The following is a 26,988-nucleotide window of genomic DNA, read 5'->3' on the forward strand; positions in this document are numbered from 1 at the left end:
AAAAGGTTATTTCAGTTCAGAAACTAAACATGTATGAGCAAGTCATTGAATCGTCCACTCAGCCGATTCATTCAAACAAACAAAATCATTCAGGAAACAAACAAGTGACTGTTATAGCCCTGTCCCAAATGGCACACTCCGGACTTGTGGACTTCAGGCGCGTTCACACCAAGCATGATAACTATAAAGATAACGATAAAGATAGAGTTAGAAAAATCGTTTGAGGTATTAAAGAATAGCAGAGTCCACACTACAACTATAACGATAAAGGTATAGAGAAACGGTATAATTGGAATCATTTTCAGAATGATTTTTTTCCAGCTGATGAACGATACAAACATTGACATCCAATCAGAATCAACCCTGCTATAACAAGCTCGAGAATTTAAAGCGGCAGACGCACGTACGCTCAGAATAAACAGACGATATTGTTCGCTGGTGTGGACGCTAATATCGTTATCTTTATAGTTATCTTTATATTTATAGTTCTTGGGGTGAAGGAGGATTTTCTCAGAGTCCTCACTTTGGCGATGTCATGTAGTACAGACCTATAGGCAGACTAGATCACCATGCCAGAAATAACGGTCTGAGCTGGTTTCTTTTGCTTATGCCACCTGTGCATTAGACAATAAATACACACTTATTGAAATAATGTACCGTATTTTTCGGACTATAAGTCGCACCTGAGTATAAGTTGCATCAGTCCAAAAATACATCATCGATGAGCAAAAAAACATATATAAGTCGCACTGGACTATAAGTCGCATTTATTTATAGAACCAAGAACCAAGAGAAAACATTACCATCTCCAGCCGTGAGAGGGCGCTCTATGCTGCTCAGTGATAGACTACAGGAGAACTGAGCAGCATAGAGCGCCCTCTCGCGACTGTAGACGGTAATGTTTTCTCTTGGTTCATTTCTCCTGGTTCATGTCAAATTAATTTTGATAAATAAGTCACACTTGACTTTAAGTCACAGGACCAGCCAAACTATGAAAAAAAATTTGACTTATAGTTCAGAAAATACAGTATAGAGTTGTAATAATACATAAATCCCCATATCTGCTGATTGGCTTCATCACTCTGTCTCCTCTCCACCAGTAAGCTGGTGTGTGGTGGGCGTTCTGGCGCAATATGGCTGCCGTCGCAGGTGGATGCTGCACACTGGTGGTGGATGAGTAGATACCCCCTGACTATGTAAGCGCTTTGAGTGTCCAGAAAAGCGCTATATAAATGTAAGGAATTATTATTATTATTATTATAATGTTCCATTTGAACTAAGATTACAATTTGAACACATAATAAACATGTGCGTGAGTTTCAGATGAATTTACAGGTACAAATATAAATACTAGGTTTACATATGACTCAGTAAAGCCCTTACATTCGGATCTATTTATTTAATGAATCATAATGGGATCGTATTATTCAACGCGCTATTATTATGTTTGAGATATCAACCTCTGGTCGATGACCATAATGTTTGTATAAACTGTAGGTGACAACTGTTAAAATGTAAACCTAGGTCATAAAAACCGTAATGATACCTACACTTAAAGATTTTCTTCTTAGCCATGTCATCAATTGCGAAATCTCCTCCCATCCGTTGTCTGATTGGCATTCTGCAAGGATTCCTGGGTAGTTAAAGTGTGCAGAGCCTCAAGGGTACAAAGGGGGCGCTGCTGAGCACACTTCAGAGCGTTAAAATGCTGAATGGGACGGCCTACGGACTCGTAGAATCGGCGAGAATGCACAGTTTAAGTCCATGAGACCAAATGTCCACATGAAGTGCGCCATTTGGGACAGGGCCTATGAGTGAGTCACTGAATCAATCACTCAACTGATTCGATAAAATAATCAAAACACTGTGTTACTCAGTACTTTTCATTTATTAAACTGTTGAATAGAACCAACATTGCACACTGTGACACTCACAATTGTGATTGCTTTATCTGAATGTGGAAAATATTTTGGTGCAGGTTCGTAGCTAATTTGACGCAAGATTTGAGGAGAACTGATTTTACACATTCACAGTATGATAAGGAAAACTGAAGAGAAAAGCATTATTTGCTTGCAGATATTTTCTCCAAATTTGGACACCTGAATATTGAATCAGACTGCAGAGGTAAATAAAAAGTTGAAATGCTTTAGTACATTCAGTTCTTTAGTGGGAAAGCAGATCGAATATTAAAGGCTAATGTCTGTGGGACTCTTTCAGGGCTCTGCTCTCATCTTCTCATCTTCCCTTCCAAGTCTTTTTTCTCTCTGTCCTCTTTGAACACCCTTATGTTTACTTTCTCTCTCTCCTTCCTTGTACACTAGCAGCCTCTGTTCCTGTAAGTCTTATCAATGTCTGGTTTTGGGTTTCTGAACATAATCTCTCAATGGGATGCATTGTGGAGACTGCCTGTGGATTCCGGATAAATGTGAGTCTGCTGGCTTTGCCAGAGTTTTATTTGTCACATCATTCAACAGGCTTGTTTTATCTGTAGTGCACAGAACAAAAAACCACAAAGCCTTTACCCAGAAGAAAAATCTATTGCACAGAGTTGCTCGTTCATAGCTCAGAAGACTTAATGAATCTCTCAGTTGGGTTTCAGGTAAGTATCGACTTGGCCTCAGATGTTTCTCCTATATTAATAAGAATAGATACAAATGAGATGATTGTATAGAGCTGTGGGGAAATATATGATTGTGTATAGCTGCAGAGATCAGATGGTTTTGGAGGAATTTGATGAGAAATGATGAGTTCATTTTGAGATTTTTCTGAGACATGTGAGATTGATGGGGGTCTTTTTCCATTTTGATTTGAAATGCTGTCGACTGATATTAAGAGGGTGCTTTTTTGCCATTCTTTTGATGTACAAGTGCCTCTAAAAAGCTACTTTTTGGAAAGTTTTTCATTTGTACTTTATTTTAAAGAGCCGTTTTAATAGAACTGCCACAAATCCTCACTTGTCAATCAAGATTTATAAATGAATGCTGTTCTGGAGCTTCAGCCACAAAACACTTTATCAGCCACCAGTGTTGCTGCTGCTATGTTTTTGTTAGCCCATAAACTGGATACATTTTTAGGCTATTGAGAGGAAACTGGAAACTGATGCACAAAACTTGTTGAACCTGCATTTGTTGACCCATGTTATAGTTGGCGGTGAGCTCTTTTTTCTTTTGAATATCTTAAATTGCACTTTCATGTTATTTTGGAAGCATTGAAAGTAGAGAGAAAACTACAGCATGTGTTAAACTCTGTCAACGCTTCTGATCTTGGCTTTGATTCCCAAACAATGCTTAGATCTATTGTTTAAATTTACTTTAAGTTTCTTTGGATATAAATATCTGCTAAAAGCATAAATGTAATTAAACAATTGATGTGGAAAATATTGTAAGTTTATCAATATTTGGTCCATTTACTAGCTGATAGTTTAAGGCTGCAGTCCGTAAATTTTGCCTCTTTGTTGCAATCTCTATTTGTAACTTGCAATTGCAGTTATTTGCTGAACTTTATTAGCAAATTATAACTTTTAGACTTTGTTCTCAAAATGTTAATTTTAATAACATCAAAATTTTTTAAGCAACTCACATGTTTCATTGTCATCATTCAAATTATAAACCACTCAAATTACAGCTTACAGTTGTGAATGGGGCTAAAGTAATGAGATTGTTTTGAACACTGATTTTGTATCCATTTTTAACCAAAAAAAAGTTATGGAATGCAACTTTAATATTTCATGTAATTTACTCAGACTCAGGCCATCCAAGATGTAGATGTGAACAGATTTGGAGAAATTCAGAACTACATCACTTGCTCACCAATGGATCCTTTGCAGTGAATGGGTGCCGTCAGAATGAGAGCCCAAACATCTGATAAAACCATCACAGTAATCCACTAGTAATCTATAGATGACTGGACTTTTTCAATGGAGGTAACATTATTTTGCATTATGGATTCAAATTAAAAACGTCTTAATGATGGATTTGTTTCTTACAAGCATGCAGCTTCTCACTTCACAAGACATTAACTGATGGACTTGAGTCGTGTGGATTACTTGTACATTTTTGTGATGTTTTTATGGACTCTAATTCTGACGGCACCCATTCATTGAAGATTCAATAGCGAGCAAGTGATGTAATGCTAAATTTCTTCAAATTTGTTCAGATGAAGAAACAATCTCATTTACATTTTAATGAACTTTATTTAAGTTTATGTCATTTAATTTTAGTAAATAATGAATCAACAGTGAACAGGTAATTTAGATATTAAGCAGAAAAAATAACAACGTGATGTTTAGTTACTGTAGAAAAACACAATTTTCAGCAGGTTTAGCTAAAACCTACACCTCTTTTCATATTTCACACTCTGTTGAATAAGAAAACAAGTTTGACATCATTTTTCAAGAGTGTCGAGGCGTATTTTTTTACACTGCTTGTGGGAAGTACCAATAATTCATGTGGATTTTAGATTCATATCTTAGTAAGTTATGTAATGCCCCTTTCTCTCACACACACAGAAACAGAGTGACATGGTTGCATTATTCACAAAAGGCACAAAGATTAAGGCTGGGTCAGGCGAGTATCATTTCAATGAGCAGAATTAAGAAGGATGAACAAAAGCAAGAGTGTCACATGTCATTTTCCCAACACACACACACACAAAATCTACTTTTATCAAGCTTTCACACACCACACGGCCTCTAGAGGATCCTCTGAATACAGAATAGAGAGCCGAGCGGATGCTGGCATTGTCTCTGGTGTTCTTCTGATTCTTACTACTAGTGCAGGCCAGGGTGAATGTGAGCGGCTTTGATGGCGTGTCACAGCGCGTCTTTGATCCTGCATCCCGCCGCTCTGAAGTGACGATTCCCTGAATTCGCTGCACGTGCTTTTGAAGCCCAGAAAACATTGTGATGTTTGTAGTGTAGTCAGCAGTTGCCATGCTTACAGAAACTCACTCTGTATCCTTGAGCATCTTTCAGTTTTCATGCAGCACTGCAAAAAAAAATAAAAAAATAAAAAACCTTCTACAAATATCTGTACAAACATGCCTAAAATAAGATCAGTTTACCCAACAAGCAAATGTGCAATGGTTGTGTAAAATATGTTTTCAAAGAATATATGATTTAAATATGATTTCTTTTCTAGGTATTATAAGAGAGAGTCTGCATCTTCTCTCTGGCCATCTTGGACATTCCTGATGACTACAAACTGGAGCAGTAATAGAAACCTGTTAAACTTCAACATCAGCATCACAAATAGTTTCCGTCAAGTTTTGAACACTAAAAATATGTGTAAATGTAATCCCACGATATCCGCTTTCTGTCACTAATTGCCTTGGCCTTGTTTTAAATGGCTGACAAGCAGATCAGGTGAGTTTTATTTAGAGGGAAATGGCTAATATTCACTGTACAGTAGAGTAAAACTATACTTGATGCAATAGACCAGAAATATAAATTTCACAAATACACAAAAGCAAGATAGTATTAGATCTGATTAAATCAGATGTGTTTTCTTAGTCAGATTTCTAACTTTAAGCAGGTTACTAATTAAGATTCTCATTTCTTGAACATGAACACTTGTGAAAATGAAGGCCTCCAAATTATTAAACAGTTCAAACTTTTGCTAAAGGACCAGTTGTACACAATCTACAACATGCCTGATTAGTGCATTAGTTTTTAGCAAGTAAAAGGCTTAATTGTACAAATGTCCACCTTCAGGTCATGGTTCACATTAAAAATGTAAAGAACTTTTTAAAAAGTCATCTTAAGTATAACTTTTATGTTATTAGTAATATTTCAAGATGAACACTTACTGGACTGATGCAACAAATATTTACTATTTTAGAAAATCGTGTTAAAATGTGACAGGTTTTGAGGATTTTTTATTTGTTCATCTCTCAATCATCACCAGTGTTGGGCAAGTTACTTTTAAAAAGTAATTAATTACAGTTACTAGTTACTTCTTCCAAAAAGTAACTAAATTAGTTACTCAGTTACAAATTTTAAAAGTAACTAGTTACTTAAGAAAGTAACTATTGCGTTACTTTCAAGTAAAATTAAATTTTAAATGCTCAAATGTGACCCCACCTCTACCCCTCTTTAAAGGAACTTAAAATACATGTGCATGTTCAATTATTTATGATAAATCTGAATAGTATAATGAAATGGACACTTAATACAATACATTATTAACAGAAACATGAAACATTGTACACACATCTGAAGTGAGACTAGCCTCCAATCAAATTCCATGTATGTAGATATTATGTTTATATAGTGGATCAATGCAAATAACACGATAGATTTTTGGGAACTTTTGATATTTCCTTTTATTGTTTCTTTAATTTCTTGAAGGAAAAAGTAATGTATACTTCTATTTAGAGAAGGCTACTGTTGGATTATTTGGGCTCGTCGCCATACCTGTCTCTCGTTGACTGACTGGCTTGTGTTGTTCCTTGTGTGTCCTGTCCTGTCCTGTCCGACTATGCGTTATGATGGGTTGTTCGCAATTCATGAGCGTTAGTGATGATGAGCTTTTGATGAGTCGTTCGCGATTCGCGAATGAGCCGACTCTAAGAGCCGGCTCTTTTAGTTGAACTTCGGGAGCTTGCTCGCATATCTGAAGAGCCGACTCTATTTTTTCAAATTTAGCCTATAGAAATTAAATAATTATGTAATAAAAATTGAAATATTATAGTCAAAGTCATTTAAAGAGCCGTTTGTGAGCCAAAGAGCCGGCTCTTTTCAGTGAGCTGAGTCAAAAGAGCCGAATTCCCATCACTACTATGCGTGCTTTCGAAAACCCGCCCAACTCTACCTCTGATTGGCTTACAATGAAATTTTACTCTACCTCAGCCAATCGTCAGCATTTATGGGCTTGTCTCGTGCTCTGCCCACTAACCAAGGAAGAACAGTAAAAAAAAAATATTTGCCTCTCGCTCAGAGATCTAGTTGGTCTGATGAAAAAAAAGAACAGCTTCATCATCTGTTATAGTAACGCGCCGCATTTTTTGGCAGTAACGGTAACGGCGTTATTAAGATGAGAAGAGTAATCAATTAGATTACTCGTTACTGGAAAAAGTAATGCCGTTAGTAACGCCGTTATTTATAACGCCGTTATTCCCATCACTGATCATCACTGCATTGAATGAAATGTTTTGCCAAAACAATTAAATCACAGAGCTCGGATAATAAAACTAAGCATTTAAATACTACATTAGTAAATATAGAGTGAAAGGAGTTGTTTTATGCAAGTTGTTTGCTATATGAAGATCTCAGTGATTTTTTATGATCAGAATTTCATCTTACCTTTCAGCTATATCAGCATCTGCATTTTAAGAAAAATAGTTTTTTTCAGTCTGGGCCTCAACATGCGTTAGTGTTAGTTGAGCTGTTTTATTTAGTTATAAATAAACATTAACTTACCGCCTATTTAGGTTTTTTTGCACAGTGCTTTTACAAATAAAGTGAACTTCCATTTTCAGGTTGCATGGTTTCTTTAGTGCACTAGAATAATCTGTAATGTTTTTTCAGCCTGCCAGCTAAACTCATTAATGGAGGCATTGCTGGATTGATTGGTGTCACTTGCGTGTTTCCAATCGATCTGGCAAAAACACGCCTCCAAAACCAGCAAAACGGATCTCGCATCTACAACAGCATGTATGTATGTTTGATGCTTTTTTCAATTGTCTGAGCAAATGAATGCCTGTGCTTGCGTACATGTATTTATTTGTGTGGCTGTGTTTCATTCACAGGTCTGACTGTCTGATAAAAACCTTCCGATCAGAAGGATTCTGTGGGATGTACAGAGGTGATGTTCTGTTTCACAATGTGTATAGATCATACAGAATTGTTCATGCTTGGAACTCCTTTATTTCCCCCTTTCATGATATCCCTCCTTTAAACTTGCATTTCTAGGAGCTGCAGTTAATCTGACTCTGGTAACTCCAGAGAAGGCCATCAAACTGGCTGCCAATGATTTCTTCAGACACAAGCTCTCTGAGGATGGGTGAGAATAAAAACAGCCTCAACTTCTTACATAAGCACAGAGGGAAAACAACAAACAGAGCTAGATTTTGACTTAATTCTCTTACTCAAATACTTAGCTTTGAATTCTGCAGAAATGCAGAGAGATGCATTTTCAGTTCAATTCTGAATTGCAACCCTGATTTACACTATGTATGTATGTATGTATGTATGTATGTATGCGTGTATGTATGTATGTATGTATGTATGTATATATAAATATATATATATATATATATATATATATATATATATATATATATATATATATATATATATATATATATATATATATATAGACACACACACACACATACACACAATCAGACAGACACACACAATGATGGTCAAAAGTTTGGAATAATTAAGAAATAGCGTCTTATGCTCAGAGACTGCATTTAAATGATAAAAAATACAGTACAAACAAGTGAAATATTTCTACAATTTAAAATAATGCTTTTCTATTTTAATATATTTTAAAATGTAATTTATTCCTGTGATTAAAAGCTGTACTTTATATATATATATATAAATTTAAATTATATTACATGCTATATGATATTTTATATGATTCGTATTATATTACATAATTATAAATATATGCAAAAATATATAATAAAATATTTTATTTATTAATATTAATATAAAATGTATTAATATTATTATTTATATAAATTTACAGTTTTTTTCAGTCGCTAACAAGCATTTGTCCAAGCAGTTGTCACATTTTCAAAACTCTAAACACAATTAACACAGCATCTATCTATTGTGGCCATACCATTCACACATTTCATGTCGTTTTCACACAATATGGAGTCATTGAACACATTTCCACAATGCTTACATATTCTGAACAGACAAGATATACCTCCCAACAAAATTATGGATTGTTTTTGTAGTATTTACAAATGTTAACACACAACATCCCACAATAGCAAAAACAATGTTCCAAACCTTAGATAGAGTATAGAAACCTCTGCTTCTGCAATTATATCAGTTCAAAAACTATTTATCTTAGCTGATTTATGTTGTGTAAATTGGGCCAACCACAGCTGATTCCAATCTGGCTTAGACTCAATGGCAGGGCTTATTTTTTAGACAATAAACTTATACAATAAAAGGAGGACTTTGAAGAGTGAGGTTTTTGCAAAACAGAAACAGAAAAAGAGAAACACTGTAATGTATGGACGAGGAAGAGTAAGAGCAAGGGGCCCAGGGAGAAGAGCAGGAGCAGTGAGAGGAGCAGAAGGTGTGAGAGATGCAGTGAGAAGAGCAGGAAAAGTGAGAGGAGCAGGAGCAGTGAGAGATGCAGTGAGAGGAGCAGTGAGAGGAGCAGGAGCAGTGAGAGATGCAGTGAGAGGAACAGGAGCAGTGAGAGATGCAGTGAGAGGAACAGTGAGAGGAGCAGGAGCAGTGAGAGATGCAGTGAGAGGAGCAGTGAGAGGAGCAGGAGCAGTGAGAGATGCAGTGAGAGGAACAGGAGCAGTGAGAGATGCAGTGACAGGAGCAGGAGCAGTGATAGATGCAGTGAGAGGAGCAGGAGCACTGAGAGGAGCAGTGAGAGGAGCAGGAGCAGTGAGAGATGCAGTGACAGGAGCAGGAGCAGTGATAGATGCAGTGAGAGGAGCAGGAGCACTGAGAGGAGCAGTGAGAGGAGCAGGAGCAGTGAGAGGAGCAGGAGCAGTGAGAGATGCAGTGAGAAGAGCAGGAAAAGTGAGAGGAGCAGGAGTATGGAGCCAGAAGAGTCTCAATAAAGATAAATGCACACACTACATTCACATATGCACACACAGGATTCATAGATGCACACACATGATTCATAAATACACACACAAGATGCACAAATGCGCACAAAATTCACAAATGCACACACAAAATTTAAAAAGCACAGAAGATTCACAAATGCATACAAAATTCACAAATGCACACAAAAATCAGAAATACACACACAATTCAGAAATGCAAACAACATTTACAAATGCACTCAAGATTCACAAATGCACAGGACAAGATTCACAAATGCACAGGACAAGATTCAGAAATGTATTTCTGATGCACACACACATATATCTTGATTCACAAACTGCTTGCGGTCTGTGAACTTCACTGCATTTGTGTGTGAATTTTGAGACTCCCCTGACTTGGCTCGACACACAAATGTTTTTTTTTAAACAGGGAATGATCAGCAACCAATCAGATATCTCCCTTCTTTTAGCCAATCACAAGAATGCACCCCATGTGGGGGGATTGTTTACTTATAAGCCAATCACATGAACGTGTTCACACAGCAATTGTATTAAATTGTATGAAAATACAGATGTTTAGATTACAATTCAGGTTTATTTTTTATTATTTTTTACTAAATATAAATTTAAAAATGTCTCAATACATATAGCCCAGTGACTGCAGAAAAAAAGTTAACCATGGATTCATAAATTTGCAATAGGCAATTATTTCATTTTATTGAAATATTTTAATGAAAGTAAAAAAAAAAAAAATGTTTAAACCTTTTTGAATATTTAAATATATCTAAATATTCTTTTGGATGCAATATAGAAGTCACTTTAATTATAATATTCAGTCCCTACATGAAGAGAGAGTCAGTGGTCCGCTGCGAGAGGAAAGTGGCTCTCTGGCTGCGAAAAGTGGGTCTCCGGCTGTCGTTCGCTTAGGAAAGTGAGTTGATCGCTGCGTGAGGAAAGTGAATCGTTCGCTCAACTTCGCTGCTTGAGGAAAGTGAATCGTTCGCTGAGGAAAGTGAGTCGCTCGCTGGGTGAGGAAAGTGAGTCGTTCGCTGCGTGTCTCGTGAGGTAAGTGAGTCGCTCGCTGGGTGAGGAAAGTGAGTCGTTCGCTGCGTGACTCATGAGGATAGTGAGTCGTTCGCTGCGCAAAGTGGGTCGCTGGTTGCTCAAAGTGAGTCGCCGGCTGTGTGAGGTAAGTGAGTCGTTCGCTGAGGAAAGTGAGTCGTTCGCTGCGTGAGGAAAGTGAGTCGTTCGCTGATTGGCTTATAAGTAAAAAAAGGCATTTGTGTGTCGAGCAAAGTCAAGGGAGTCTCAAAATTCACACACAAATGCAGTGAAGTTCACAGACCGCAAGCAGTTTGTAAATCAAGATATATGTGTGTGTGCGTCAGAAATACATTTCTGAATCTTGTCCTGTGCATTTGTGAATCTTGTCCTGTGCATTTGTGAATCTTGAGTGCATTTGTAAATGTTGTTTGCATTTCTAAATTGTGTGTGTATTTCTGAATTTTGTGTGCATTTCTGAATTTTGTATGCATTTGTAAATCTTCTGTGCTTTTTAAATTTTGTGTGTGCATTTGTGAATTTTGTGTGCATTTGTGTATCCTGTGTGTGTATTTATGAATTATGTGTGTGCATGTATGAATCCTATGTGTGCATATGTGACTGTAGTGTGTGCATTTATCTTTATTGAGACTCTTCTGGCTCCATACAGGAGCAGTGAGAGGAGCAGGAGCAGTGAGAGATGCAGGAGCAGTGAGAGGAGCAGGAGAAGTGAGAGGAGCAGGAGCAGTGAGAGATTGTTTTTATTTTAACCCCCCCCCCCCCTTTTTAATCTGGGCTTTTTGCTGTTGTTGTTTTATGTTCAGAATGCTCTTATGTGTTTCATTGATATTTTGTTCACTGTAAGCAATACTGTCGAACCTGTTCTGTTCTATCATACCGTGTTTCTACTGTACTGCCTCCTGCAGTAAACAGTAAAGGGAAAAATAGCTTTTTACTGGAATGCTTTTGAATGTGAACATTACTGTACATTTGGACATACATTTCCAAACCAAGAAATTTAGTGTAAAACAGTGAATTACATGTTTTGCATGCAAATACCTGTGAAACTGAAACATAAAAGTCTATGCAGTTTTAGTAATGTCAACAATAGCCAGTATTCTGAAACCTGGTGTACTTTGATTGACTGTATGTACCTTGTGAGGTGAAAACAAGTGTTATTCTTTGACAGAATGATTTAATTTTGAGTCAGATTTTCAGTGTTTTGGTAAAGTTGGTGTGTGCAGATAAAGATGTGTTCTATTTTGAAATGAAGATTTAGTATATATTTAACTGTAACGATATACAACTCCATATACATCGGGAAGAAGGAGGCGGGAACCGGCGCAAAATCAAAATACATTTTAATAATTCATAAATAAATACAAAACTGCGCACCAGCCCCTCGCGGACGACTGGTGCGCGCAAATAAAAGCCAAACACATAAAATAATGTCCCAGGCCTGGTCCTCTCTCGTCCTTCACGGTCGTCACTCCAGTTTTATATCCTTCCATCTCCTACGTGGGACTCGATACTAGCGGTGGGGCTCAGGTGTAGCTCATCTCCAATCACTACACCTGGCCTCACCCCTCGTTCCCACGCCTCTCGGCCCCGCCCCACTCGCCACATTAACAAAATGTGTTTTTGAGAAGGAAATTATCCATTTGGCCAATTGTGTTTTGTAGGTGTGAGTCTGTGTTAAGAGTTTAGAAAAAGTATCTGAAGTATGGTTAAGCGCTTGTTAGCGATTGAAAAAAACTGTAATTGGCATACGTTTTCTAAATGTATTTCTAAAGGTAGTTAAAAAAAAAAAGTAAAATGCTCATTTGAAAAATTGCATATCTTAAAATTCTTATCTATTAAAAATGTAATTGAATATTTCTGCTGCCATTTCCTATGTGTGTGTGTTTGTGTGTGTGTGTAGTATACTGTGTATATGGGGTAAATTATTGTTTTTCATAATTTGAGAAGAATTCTTTTGTTTGAAATAAGCAATACTATCTAAAGTAAAACATCCATCTTCCACAAAACAACTGCTTAATTGTATTTATTTAAAATGTGTTATTTAGTTATGTGTTATTTAAAGGACATTTCAGATAAATTAAATAAACAACAAAGAATAAAAAAATGTATAAATAAAAAAATACATGGTTTGACCAACAGAAATTGTAATTCTAAACATAACTTGCAACAACCTAACAATTATGGAATTATCCTTTTGTCTAACCAAAGTTCAACCTTTTGGAATAATCCTTTATTATATAGTTTTTGTGATTCAAATTCATTAAAATGAATAAATGAGCTCATTTGCAGTGAATGTGCTCAGCAGTGGGATGTAATGGAGGTCTCATAACTTATTTAACAGTTGCACTGATTTAGAAAGAGCAACGCTCAGTTTTTAATTTATTCCTTTTTTGCTCTTGGCATAATTAAGGTTGGATGAAGTCCCACATCTACTTCTTATTTTTTAAATGAATGAATCCGCAGAGAGAGTTTTGAAAACAGAGCTGATCTGATAAAAGCTGTCCACAAGCTTCTGCATTATGGATAGATATTGCAGTATAACTCAGTCCACCTTGAATACCTGGAGCTGTGGTGGGCATCTCTGTGGTGACAAATAGCTAGATTTGCTAAATTATTGATTAATAGAGTCCAGAAGACTGCAATGAACCGATTAATTATTCAAATAAGTGTGTGAGTGTGTGTGTTTGGGTGTGTGATGTCATCAGAAGGTGAGGGTCAGACCCCAAAGCTTCTTGTTTACGGAGGAAACGGGCTCATCGTCATCTAAAAATAATGCTCTCTTCCTATCTTTTATTCTTTCTGTTTTTCTGGCTCTCCTCCAGACAGAAGTTGACGTTGGTTAGAGAAATATTAGCTGGCTGCGGTGCCGGTACCTGCCAAGTTAGTCTCTCCCTGTGCTGCACTCATAGGACACACACACACACACACACACACACGCACACACACACACACACACACACACAAAACAGCTTATTTTTCTGAAAATAATGAGTTCCTTCTTTTTTCCATGAAACACAAAATAAGATGTTGGGTACAATGTTCAAATGTGTGTTCTCCAAATCTATTTAGAAATATAAGAAATAATAGTAAAATAATAGTCAGAAAAGGTCTGTTAGAATTATTTATGTTTTTGAAAGAAGTCTCTTACTCTCACCATGGATGCATTCATTTGATCAAAAATATAGTAAAAACAGCAATATTGTGAAATATTAATACAATGTAAAATAGCTGGTTTTCATTTGAATATATTTTAAAATGTAATATATTCCAGTGATTCAAAGCTGAATTTTCAGCATCATTCCTCCAGTCTTCGGTGTCACATGATCCTTCAGAAATCATTTTAATCATCTGATTTCCTGCTCAAGAAACATTTTTTTTTTTATGAACAGGAGCAGCAAAAACAGCATTTATTTGAAATATAATTTTTTTGTTGTTGCAAAAATTTAAAAGTCTTTACTGTCACTGTTGATCAATTTAATGCATCCTTGTGGAAAAAGAATATGTGTGTGTGTGTGTATATCATCTTACTGACCCCATTTTGAAAGAACCATTTAGACAACTTCACAGCTCAAATTACACACATTTCTGTGGAATAATCATCACATATCTGCTTTCAAACTGAAATGTCTTGAATGGTACTGGTGACTTCTGTCTGTATGTGGTTTGTATTTTGGCAGGTGATTATAACCACTCCTATGGAGATGCTAAAGATCCAGTTGCAGGATGCTGGCAGAAAAGGTGAAAGTCTTTGCTGACATGTTTCATGTCCGCTGGTAATGTCTTATTGATAATGGGGGTGCATAGGTTCATGCTATGCATACTATTCTGCAGTTTGCAATATATAAAATGTTTGAATGAATGGGATACTGGATGTGGTAATACGTTTGGCAAAATGTGAATTGCACAACTGAGCACACTGCATATAATGTTGCATCCCACAATGCAATGCACTCAACTTGACCTTGACCACAATATGAACCATGGGTGATAAAACAGGACTCTGCTTGCTGAATTAAACATGCAATGTAGGCTTGTGACATCAGTGTAGCAGAGAGCATGAAATGTTGTTTACAGCACCATATACATTCTGTGATAACAATTCTGTGCAGTACAATTTTGATTCTGGACATGGATGTTGCATTGCTTGCTAACTGCCAAGCATAAAAAAAATTGCATGTGAAGGCATATGCATAAACCAACAACTAAATATTGACACTTTTGTATGGTCCATTGTAACAAGAATGTTATTTCATGTTTTGCACCTTAAATATATTCCTGTGACGCAAAGCTGAATTTTCAACATCATTACTCCAGAAATCATTCTAATTTGCTGATTTCTTATTATCAATGCTGATTTCTTCTTCTTTCCGGATTCTTTGATGAATGGAAAGTTTAAAAGAGCAGCATTTATCTGAAATCTTTTTATGCCTTTTATGTCACTTTTGCCTTTAAATGCCTTTAATGTCAATTTAATGCATCCTTACTGAATAAAAGCATTCATTTAAAAATGAACAGTAATGTGTATGCTTCAGAAATAGTATGAGTTGCATGCTGTTCTGACCGTATGTCTCTGACAGAGGCCCAGAGGAAGCTCATCGGCCAGCATGCCGGAGGAGGCCGAGCCAAAGTGAATGTTGTTCAGCTGAAGACACCCACGGCCCTCCAACTCTCCAGAGATCTGCTGAAGGACAAAGGCATCGCTGGTCTCTATAAGGGACTGGGGGCCACTCTGTTACGGTACTCCCACAGAGTCACGCAAACCGTGGGATGCATTTATCTATTATGTGCTTTCTCTCCATCCTTTATCTCACACTAGTCTTTGTCTCCCTCAGGGATGTGCCCTTTTCCATGATCTACTTCCCACTGTTTGCTAACCTGAATAGCTTGGGCAGGAGGAACGCTGATGGTTCAGCTCCGTGTCACATCTCCTTCCTTGCTGGCTGTTTTGCAGGCTGTACTGCAGCCATTGCAGTCAATCCTGTGGACGGTGAGATGATGCATTAATGAGATGTACTCTGTTCAAATGATTGGGGTCGGGGTGTTTTTAAAATATTTTCAAAAGAGTCTTATTCTCACCAAGGCTGCATCTAAACAGTAATGTTGTGAAATATTATTACAATTTAAATAGCTGTTGTCTATTTGAATATATTTTAAAATGTAATTTATTCCTGTGATCAAAGCTGTATTTTCAGCATCATTACTCCAGTCTTCAGGGTCACATGATCCTTCAGAAATCAGTCTAATATGTTGATTTGCTGCTCAAGAAACATTTCTGATTATTATCAATGTTGAAACTGTTGTGCTGCTTCATATGATACATTTTACATGATACAGATTTATTTGATGAATGGAAAGTTTGTGAACAGCATTTATGTAAAATATATATATTTTTTGTAGCATTGTAAATGTCACTTTTATTTATTTTAATGAATCCTTTCTAATATAATATAGTATAATATAATATATATATATATATATATATATATATATATATATATATATATATATATATATATATATATAATACATACAAATATTGTATACATATTTATATTATATCATATTCATAGATAAATAAAATAAAATAAAAAATAAAATAAAAATTATATATAGAGAGTACTTTATTACGGAGCCACGTACATGACATGCAAGAAAAAATAAATAAATTGTGTGCACGATTTACTAATTCGTTCCCTCAATGTACTAAAACATGCACACGATTGCTATTGCGTTCCCTCGATTTACTATTCCCTCAGGTTGCTAAATTGTGCGCACGCTTTAGCAAATCAAGGGAACTAATTAGTAAATCATGTGCACTATTTAAAAAATCGAATTACAGTTTTTTTTATTCGCTTTGGTACTATTTTCACAAGCAAGTTGAACATTTTCACAACTCATAGTACTAATCACAACAGATCATCAAAAGTGCATATTTTCGATTGTGTTAGTACAATACACAAAACCACAAAGTATCCTTTTCACTACACAAAATTAGTGTTTCATCTTTATAAATGTTTCATTCACAGTAACCAGCTTTCATAAATCTCTTACTATCAAACTTTTGATTTGCATCTCTTCTCGTTCAGTAATACATTTGTCTATTATTTAATCCAACTGATCTTAATGGTTAATCACTGAACTGTTTGGTAAACCTATAGATTTTAAATTGGTTTGTCAGCAATATACAGTATATGGATTTTGAGAACTACAGAAATAAAAATGCTTGTTTGTACGAACATATAAATTATGTGTAACCACACATGATGAATACTCGTTATTGCTAATTGATTTCACATAGCAACCACAATTGGTCACTATATAAAAGTGGGGGTGTAAACACTGGCAATTTCTTTCAACATGGAGCAGGATAGACGGCAAGGAATAGAAAGAGCTTGTGGACAAGGGATATGTCAGAGAGGTGAACCCCGACAGAGAGGTCAAAGAGGTGGGCATGGAGCCCGTCAAAGGGTTGGTCACCAGAGAGAGGGAGTCAGAATGTGTGCACTAAATGTTATGTTTTCTTCTCATTTAGTTGAATTTCATTATAGAAAGTATACCTATGTTACAATTATATCTGAAAAATAAAAACGAATCCACCCAAATTATTGTAGAGGACGTCTTCATTGATCCTTCACTTGATTACACATAGGATGGATATTTTGGAAATTATACATTATGTCAATGTTGGGTAATGTATTAAATATATTGGTATAGAAGTGTATTGCCTAATGTGAAAACTGTGTAATCTGTCTTTTATAGTACTGTAGCATATTAATTTCAGCACTTCTAAGGCCGATTTGGAACCAGTATCTTGCATTGTTTGCTGTTGGATGAACTGCATGTTACAAGTACTAAACTGAAAGAAGATCATACTGTTGTGTTTCAGTGATTAAACCAAATGTTCTCATTACATATTACAATAATCTTGGGTTTGAAACAATGATTATATGGAATGAAAACATGTTCAACTGAATGAAAGCATGAGATCAGGTTTTGGAAGAATGACTAGCTGTGTTACAAATGTGATCAGTTTGGATTTGTGTACTAAGAGTTTTGAAAATGTACACCTTATTTGTGAAAATAGTACCAAAGCGAATAAAAAAAACTGTAACAAAATTGTAAATCGAGGTAATGCAATAGTAATCGTGTGCACGTTTTAGTATATTGGGGGAACGAATTAGTAAATCGTGCACACGATTTAGCCTAATATTTTCTTCCCGCATGTCATGTGTGGGCCTCTGCACTTTATAGAGTAAAATATAGGTTTGTCAACCATGCCCAATAATATTGAATGATCCCGTAACATATTGCATTCCATATTAAATCAATAGGGGGCGCAGTTTGCTCCGGTCTTACACCCAAACCTTTCATAATTAGTCATTGCATTTGATTCTGTTTTGCATACAAGAGTCAATGTTAAAAATGACATAAGAATGAATTTTTTTTTTTTTTTTACAAAGGATTGGCATATGTGTAATGGTGTGAATGAGATAATGATGATTATTATTATTATTATTATTTACAACAGATGCGATTAAGTCATATGTCAGTAAGGCAAAAGGAAAGTGTCTGCATCTCAAATGCATTTTATTACTTAGTTTAGTCAAGCATTGACTATTTTTTAAACAAATACATAGCAGAAGCCTAAGTATCTATAATTCCCAAACATATAACCCCCCCCCCCCCCCAGCCCCCTTAAAGAACTATAATGAATCAGCTATCATTATATCATGTCATCCATATTATTACAGTATGGTTATTTTTGTGAATGCAGACTAATGGTTTGTATGTGTGTGTTTGTGCTGCAGTGGTAAAGACCAGGCTTCAGTCTTTGGCCCGTGGACATCACGAGGACACTTACAGTGGAGTGAAAGACTGCATCAGGTAAAATTGTGCTTATATACTCATTTAAGTCTTTCCATCAGCTTGTTTCTCAATTATGTTCTCTGAACATCTCATCAACAGTAAGATTCTCCATCACGAGGGTCCCTCTGCGTTCCTGAAGGGTTCGTACTGTCGCGCGCTGGTCATCGCGCCACTGTTCGGCATCGCACAGGTGCTTTACTTCCTGGGAGCCGGTGAATTTGTTCTCAGCCTCCTGCCTGGACAAAAACACTGAATCTGTAGCTACTGTATACGATCTTGGAACAGCTGCTTGTATCCTCAGACTGCAGTAATAATAACCAAATGATAAATTGTTATATGTTTCAGCTGAGCATTAAAGAGCAGTTTTCATCATCAGCACCATCTATCAGTACAGGATTATAGTAGCTCTGTTCCCTAAGCTACTGAGGTTTTGGAACAGAGCCGATATTTCCTTGCATTAGATGATTAAGGCTGGTTTGAGTTGTTTGTAAGCCACACTTTGTTCGGTGCTTAAGCTGAAATCGACAACTAATTACTGCTAAATTACACAAATTAGATCATTATAACAGCTGAGTTAATTGAGTAGTTGTGTCATACATCAGAAAAGACAATTTCATCAATCGGAAGACAATTTGTAAGTTTTTATAAAAAAAAAAAAGAAAACTTTTATTCAGCAAGGATACATTAAATAGAATCTAAAATCATAGTAAAGACATTTATAATGTTACAAAAGATTTTAAATAAACGCTTTTCTTTTGAACTTTCTATTCGTCAAAGAATCGTGAAAAAAATGTATATAAATATAAATATAAATTAAAATATATATATACATTGTAATTAGGGGTGTAACGGTTCACAAAATTCACGGTTCGGTTCGATACGATACACTGATGTCACGGTTCGGTTCGGTTCGGTTCGATACGTTTTAGATACAGCAAAATGTAAAAACATCTCAACTTTTCAGAATGCCGCAAGCGCACCGCGGGTCATGTGACAAGAACCAACCAATCAGCTTCATCCTTTCCCGTAACAACGTTGAGAGCTCAGCCAAGATGAAGGAACAGCTGATCATAGTTTTATATGGATTGCAATTTTGAAATAAATTTAGTAGCAGAGCTACTGCAAGCGATTTTTAGAGCAGGAAATCCATTTATCCTTCGCTGAAATTTCCGCGTCTCATGGAGAGAGCACGTCATTGTTGCTTAGCAAAGACTGACGCCTCATGAGCGAGCCCGAGCGCTTCTGCCCGAGCGCTCTCTTGCCATCACCATTATAGCTTAAAGGGAATCCAAAGTGCACCCAAACACCAGACCTGTTGGTTATTGGAGGATCTTCTCATTTCTAGTCTGTTAAACGCATTGGCTATTTTGCAACGAGCCTTCAGCGTGTACTGAGTGAGCGAGCGCCTGCTGAGTAGCCTAACATAAACATATAAGATGGTGTTTTTTTCTTCTTCGGGAGTGTCAGGGGCGTTGCCTGTTACGTTGTTTGGGTTATTGGGCTACCTTGTTGAACGCATATCATTATATTTCTATCTCTCTCTTTTTTTTTTTTTTTTCCAAATATAATTAATTACTCCAACGAACCGTTCGGTATACATAATGCGTACCGCGTACCGAACCGAAAGCGTCGTACCGAACGGTTCAATACGAATACGCGTATCGTTACACCCCTAATTGTAATGCTATGTTACTGTTTTTACTGTATTCAGTCTTGGTGAGCAGAAGCAACATTATAAAACCCTACAGTCTTTTGAAAGATTATATCTTGTATTCAGCCGCTTTGCATATCTTCTATTATTGCAGATTTCTGACAGATATTTTCAGAATGAGTCCTTTATGAATAAATTAAACTATTTCATTCATTTTCAAATGTCACGTGAAATCAAAATATTTGACATTTAAGATTTTTATTATGATTAGAATCAAGCTCTGCCGGTTTCCTCAGTGCAGAGTTTTATTGAACTGTATTTACCTGGGTCTTATCAGAACCTAAAGAGACGAGCAGCTTGCTTTGAGCTTGTGTCTGTGCATTAAAATATCATCCTTTGCAATTTAAGTAAAGGATAGTATAGTATAGCTCACATATGGCTGGGAATATCTTCAAAAAGTCTATTATGGGCTGAATTAATTGCAGAAATTTCTGTTTAGGGTTAGAGGTTTAGAACAAACCCAGAGCAGAATATCTGCACTACAATAAATACATTTCTTATTTGTGTCTTGCTTTCTGGTACAAGTATCTGTACATTCTTAAATCAAGACATATTTAGCCTGAGAATCAAATTAGTGTTGTTTTATAAAAATCAAATGTATTGCCTAAAACAGATTTATTATGTCACTTTGCTTCTAAAAGTATATATGTCTTGATTTAAGAATGTTTAGATTGTGCTGGAAAACAAGAAAATCTCTCTCATTATTATTATTTATTTATTTTTTTTGTAGTGTGAGGCATATTAATACAGTTCTGTCTTGCAAACATATGTACAAAAGCGAACAGAAGGGATTGTGGGCAGACATGCTGCTAGTCGCTCAAGCAAATCAAGGTGGCAGGAGAAATGCATTGATTGCTGGGTACGTGATTGTATCTGCAGGGGCTTTAGATCACATTTAGTATTCGGACCACAGAGCTCCCTTCTATGGCAGGCTTTTAATAGCTCTCACGTCGTACTGTCCAAGGGGACATTTTGAAATCTCCACGGGTTGTGCACTGTAGTGGCCATCTCTCTATTTCATTCTAATCTCTGCCATCTCCTCTCTGCTCTAATCATACCTCTCTGGCCTCATCTCTGAAAAAAATTGTATCTCCCGGTGGCTCTCGTATTGATTTTTGTATGTTTTGTGCGCTGGGAGTACATTTTATCTCAAAGCATAAGACAGAAGTGGCTGCATTGCAAACATATTCTGGGAGATCCGTTTCATCTTGATATCAAAGTCCTGAAATGGTCGAGCTCGAGGCGCTGATTGCGAACTCGCAGAAAGGACACAGCAGCGGAGTATACATGCGATGCATGGACAGCTCTAATAACTTCACTTGTGTCTTTGTCTGAGCCTTGGGGAATATCTGTCAGCCGTCTACATTCTCCTCTGATGTCTGCCCATAATGAAGCCAGATCTTTTTATGTGCAGCCAGTGAAGTCACTTTGTAACCGAGATGCAACAGAGACACTGGGAACGATGGGGATTCAGTTTTCACAAAGGGGCTTCATATGAGAGATGCATTTTTTTAGTAGAACTTACATGTGTGGTACCATTTACTGTTGGGTTGTGACATTTCACATGCAAAATTCAGTCGCTCCAATAATAATCCATACATGTGAAATCCAGTCGTTCCAATAATAAACCATACATGCTAAATCCAGTCATTGCAATAGAAGTCCATGCATGCTAAATCCAGTGATTCCAATAATAATACAATCATGTGAAGATTTAGACAGATTTGACAATATTTAACAGAAACAACATTTAAGAGAAATAGGCCTTTTGTGTACACAGATCTTTGAGTTTAGCTCATGAAAAATGGGTGCAAAAACAAAAGTGTTGCGTTTATAATTTTGTTCAGTGTATTTATTTCAAAGGGAATTGCTGTTTACTGTCTACATATGAAGCTGTATTCTAAGGGACCGTTCACACACTACAAGGTCTTCAGTAGTGGCCAACCAATATGGACTTGTTTGATGACCAATGCCAGTATCTTACCTACACACTGTTTTTTTGTTTTGTTTTGTTTTTTTTAATGGTACACCCTTTCAGAAGGTACTAATATTTACACTTTAAGTACTAATGTATACACTACCTATGGCACCAATATGCAATATATTAGGGGTAAATAAGTTACAAAAGTGCCTCTGTTTTTTTGCTATGCTTTGTTACACTTAAGTCTAACAGGTGATGTGAGGATTATGGCTAAATGTCAAGGATGTTGACAAGAATTTGACTTAATGTAGAGGTCAAGTGGATTGAGTTGATAAATGTTAAACCAGCAGAGTGTTTTTGTATATGCATTTGTGTGTGTGTGTGTGTGTGTGTGTGTGTGTGTGTGTGTGAGAGAGAGATTCAGTCAGACTGATGTAGGAGTGATCATGTGATATCGGTGAGCCAGCAGCAATGACAAGAAGCCAGCATATCAGGTCCTATCTCTCACTTAGGTGTCTGGCTACTCTAAGTCAAGGTTAAGCCCCCAGCAGACACACACACACACACACACACACACACACACAATGAGAGGCCGACTGATGTCCGATGCCCTCTGTCTGTTTTCCTTTTCAACCTTTTTTATGCAAAAACAATACTTTGCAGCCAAATTTGGAAGACCACATAAATCAATCAACTTTTTTGTCCTTGGAAATATATGAAGTCATAGAATGCAATGTATAATTTACTCTCTATAAAGTAATAACAAACTCATGGTGGTTTTCAGTTTGCAGTTGGACTTTATGAAATGCATATGGATGCTTTTACTTGGTTAGGGGGATAAATGCATTATTCACAAGGACACAGAGATGCTCAAGGCCTTTCAAGGATGTTCAACATTGCTCTTATTGAGTCAGTGAATCTCAGACTCCACATGAATTATTACATTTTTGTTTCTCTGGTCTAGACAGACTGTCTGAAACGGAAATAAAAATAAGTAAAGAATAAAATTGAATAAAAATGACAAAAACTATTTCTAAAACTTGAATTGAAAATGAAAATGAAAAAAATAAAAAAGTTTTTCAAAATATTTTTTAAGGTATGGAAAACTATATATACATATTTAAAAAAAAAAGTTAAAATGACTAAAACTTGAACTAAAATGAAAATTTAAAAATTTAAAAATAAAAGATTTATTCAAAATATTAATAAAAACTGATATTATCTCAGTTATACTAAAATAACAATAATTTACTTTAAATTGTCCTTTTTGAGTTTGAGTTGAGTTAAAACAAACTAAAATTTACTTTTTACTTTACACAGTTTTACTTTTTCATTTTTAAGCATGAAATTAGAGGAAATTTGGAAAAGTAGTAAAAAAAACTTTTTATTACAAAAACACAAATTCATTAAAATTGAAATGAAAAATATAAATGGAAAACTAATTCAAAATATTAATAAAAAGTAAAATAGTATCTCTGTGAATACAGATTCACACCTTACATAATCGTCCATTTTAATTTTTAAGGCATAAAATTTGTCAAATATAAACATAAAAAAATACAAAATTACTAAACAGTTCAATTTTAAATGACAATGATGTAAATACTAATTTAAAATATTAATAAAAACAATAATTGTATCTCAAAGATAACCCAGCATAATTGTCCCTTTTCAAGGCATGAGATTAATAAAAACTATAAATATATAAAAACAACAAAAATTACTAAAACTTTAAAATTCAAATAAAATTGATAACTATAAAACAAAACAAAAATTTATTTAAAATATTTAGCAAAAAAAAAAAAATCTAATTGAAAAACACTGATTCACACTTTTAACATTTTAAAGGCATGATTCCATTTTTACGGGAAAAATAATCATTGTAATCATTAAATATCTGGATTGTTATGTCTAAAATGTATTTGATTTTTTTGTCTAGACCATTAGACATAATGAATCCAGTCTGAAACACATTACTTTTACCTTCATACGAAAACACTCTGAGAGACTCGTTGACAGGCTGCCGTTTCATTAGAATTACAATGCAACTCTAGTGAAGATCCTCTAGGGGGCGACAGTATCGCTGGGTTTATTGCAGGATCTTAACCTGCAGCCATGAGCTGAGTCTCTCAATTGGGTTGTTGTGCTGTTCCACCAGCTGGGAAAACAGATTGTCTGAGGAGACACACAATGTGATCCCAGATGAGTCTGACTACATAAAAGCAGACATTTCTGCAGGTTTAGAGAACACACTGAGTTTGATGGCACTTGGTGGGGGGTGCAGGTAATGCTGTCATCAGCGCATCAGAAGGTATAATTAGCATAAGCAGCTGTCAATCATCCAACGCCTAGTAGAGATGCTTAATAGCTTGCAAAAGTCAGCAGGAAAGGCAAAACACTGCTAATTACACCCAGCGAAAACCAAATTGATAAGCATTCAAGGTATCTCGCTTAATATTGGCCTCATTAAACTCTGTCAAACCATGTACAAATAAATGCAAAAGAATTGTTGAACTTGCTCACCAGTGGATCCTCTGCAGTGAATGGGTGCCGTCAGAATGAGAGTCCAAACAGCTGATAAAAACATCACAATAATCCACAAGTAATCCACACCAATCCAGTTTATGAATTAATGTCTTGTGAATTGAAAAGCTGCATATTGCTTCTAAAATATGAGTCCTGTCCTTAATATTGCTTTCTACAGTGAAAAAGGTAAGGAGAGAAATATGCCCAGATCAAGCACTGTCTAGAAGCCAAAACATTTCTAAATAAACATGTTGGTGTATTTTGATAGGGATGGACTTTTTTACTGGAGGAAGCGTTATTATGGATAAGGCGACTTTAAACCATCCTGACGGCACCCATTCACTGCAGAGGATCCATTGGTGAGCAAGTGATGTAATTATACATTTCTCCAAATATGTGGAGAAACATCTACATCTTGAAAGCCTTTAGGCTGAGTACATTTTCAACAAATGTTCATTTCTAGGTGAACTTGCAATAAAACGGACAAATATAAAAAGTGTACAAGTGTCTTAAATCAAGGCTACAACTACACATTTTTTATAAAACTCCCTTAAGCAGCATAAAATATGGTTCAGCTACAAGCCCGAAATATAAAAAGAGAGATACATCATGAATGAAGACAAAACAGCGACCGGCCCGGCTGAAAAGCAGTCAGATTGGAAAATATAACATGAAGAACTGTGAGTCTGGCAACATCAAGGTCATGGGCCTGATTCTGAGGGAGCCGGAAGAAAATCTCCAATGCAATGTAACATTTTCAGGTTTTATTATACAACATTACATACACCAGTAATACCCTCTTGTGATTTTTTTTATAAAAGCTTCTATTGTCTTGAAAAAGGTGTTTGCTTACCAGCCTCTAAATGGGACTACAGAGGTTGTCAGGGACCTTAAGCGTAATCATGCCATACACCATGGTGTAGTTTGATTATAGTCTATGTTTAGCTTTTTACATGATTGTATTCAGGAATGTGTTGTTCATTTGTGAAGATTATCATGAACCTTTTTTGGTCACAAAGCTTATTTTCTTCAATAATCCAAAAGCCAATGGAAAAATCCTGTTAGATTTTTGTGAGGGAACCAGTGATGGTCTATAAAAACACGTCATTACTGTTGCCACTGAATGCTTGACCCTGCAGATTTGATGGGTCTGAGTTTGCTGAAGTAGCAGGGGTAATGACTTCTAGAGGCTGGATGGTAAAACTTTTAGTTGCTGTTCTGTTTTAGAATTTAAAATGGAACACTTGAATAAACTTATTAAATATTTTTTGGACTAATAAAACTTGAAAATTCAAGATTGCGCGTGATGTGTTTATATTGCACGAATGCAGTATCCAAATATATGCACACGGGTGAAAGACGAAAAAGTGTTTAAGCATAAAAAAAGTGTAATGCTGCTTTAAACTGTTGTAGTTTTCCCACCCAAAAAAAATGCAAAACGTTTTCTGTTTTATTTAATTGCAATTTTGTTTTTGTTTTTCTGAGCAAAAAATAAATATCATTCAATTTCCAGAAGACACCCAGTAAAATTTCATTCAGTTTAACAATCTTGTCAGGCATATTTACAACAAAAATCAATTTATGACACATTAGAAGACTAATTACTTTCACCCCAAATACTAATGAGTTGTAACTTTACATTTTTAACATTTGCCACTATCCTAGGTTTTGCCCATTTGTCAGTAACATTTTTTTACTAATTTAAAACACAATAAAATTTAGTATGCTCCATTATCCTTTTAGATATTTTAATATGTACACGTCAGAATAAGCATGTTGTTTGAAATTTTGTATAATAATTTGTATAATTTTTGTATATTTTATTTACATTTAATGCGCTTTCTATAGAAACAAAATCACTTTTGTACATTTCATTTGATCCGGACATCTTAACGTCTTTGACCCACATACACAAAATTTCTAACATTTATTTCTATATTTTACTTACCTTTATGACTTTTTATTTACTTACAATTATGATTTTGCGGCACAAAATCACTGGCTCGTTTTATCTCACCTCCTTGAAATTTAAATGCCTCGTGCATAAATAGTTTTTTGAGACATTTTCAGCATAAAATGCAAAAAATAAAGCTGAGGGCAGCCTGCAGCGCGCTTTTAACGGCGCTCTCGGTGAATGGTC

General features: G+C 35.7%; 1 protein-coding gene and 1 long non-coding RNA gene across 2 annotated transcripts; one reads left to right on the forward strand and one right to left on the reverse strand.

The window, feature by feature from the left end:
* Positions 1–2,243: 2,243 nt before the first annotated feature.
* On the forward strand, positions 2,244–19,362 carry slc25a22b (solute carrier family 25 member 22b). Its single transcript, XM_026216159.1, has 11 exons — positions 2,244–2,599; positions 5,139–5,362; positions 7,526–7,651; positions 7,747–7,802; positions 7,910–8,000; positions 13,647–13,704; positions 14,502–14,562; positions 15,402–15,561; positions 15,657–15,811; positions 18,633–18,708; positions 18,790–19,362. Exons 2-11 carry the CDS (start codon positions 5,343–5,345, stop codon positions 18,941–18,943), a joined length of 957 nt encoding a protein of 318 aa, XP_026071944.1. The 5' UTR covers positions 2,244–2,599; positions 5,139–5,342; the 3' UTR covers positions 18,944–19,362.
* On the reverse strand, positions 4,249–15,803 carry LOC113051960 (uncharacterized). The gene is made up of 3 exons (XR_003276967.1): positions 15,700–15,803; positions 15,386–15,502; positions 4,249–4,985 (listed from the first exon to the last, which is right to left on the reverse strand). It is a non-coding gene; the product is annotated as an uncharacterized LOC113051960 (long non-coding RNA).
* Positions 19,363–26,988: the final 7,626 nt, after the last annotated feature.

The sequence above is a fragment of the Carassius auratus genome, chromosome 32 (genome assembly GCF_003368295.1).
Source record: "Carassius auratus strain Wakin chromosome 32, ASM336829v1, whole genome shotgun sequence".
Taxonomy (NCBI): Eukaryota; Metazoa; Chordata; class Actinopteri; order Cypriniformes; family Cyprinidae; genus Carassius; species Carassius auratus.

Excerpts from the sequence above, each read along its gene's own strand:
- slc25a22b (XM_026216159.1), top strand. The coding sequence starts at position 5,343 with ATGGCTGACAAGCAGATCAG. Across the intron at positions 7,803-7,909 it reads ATTCTGTGGGATGTACAGAG|GAGCTGCAGTTAATCTGACT; the intron begins GTGATGTTCTGT and ends TTGCATTTCTAG. Across the intron at positions 14,563-15,401 it reads GCAGGATGCTGGCAGAAAAG|AGGCCCAGAGGAAGCTCATC; the intron begins GTGAAAGTCTTT and ends TGTCTCTGACAG.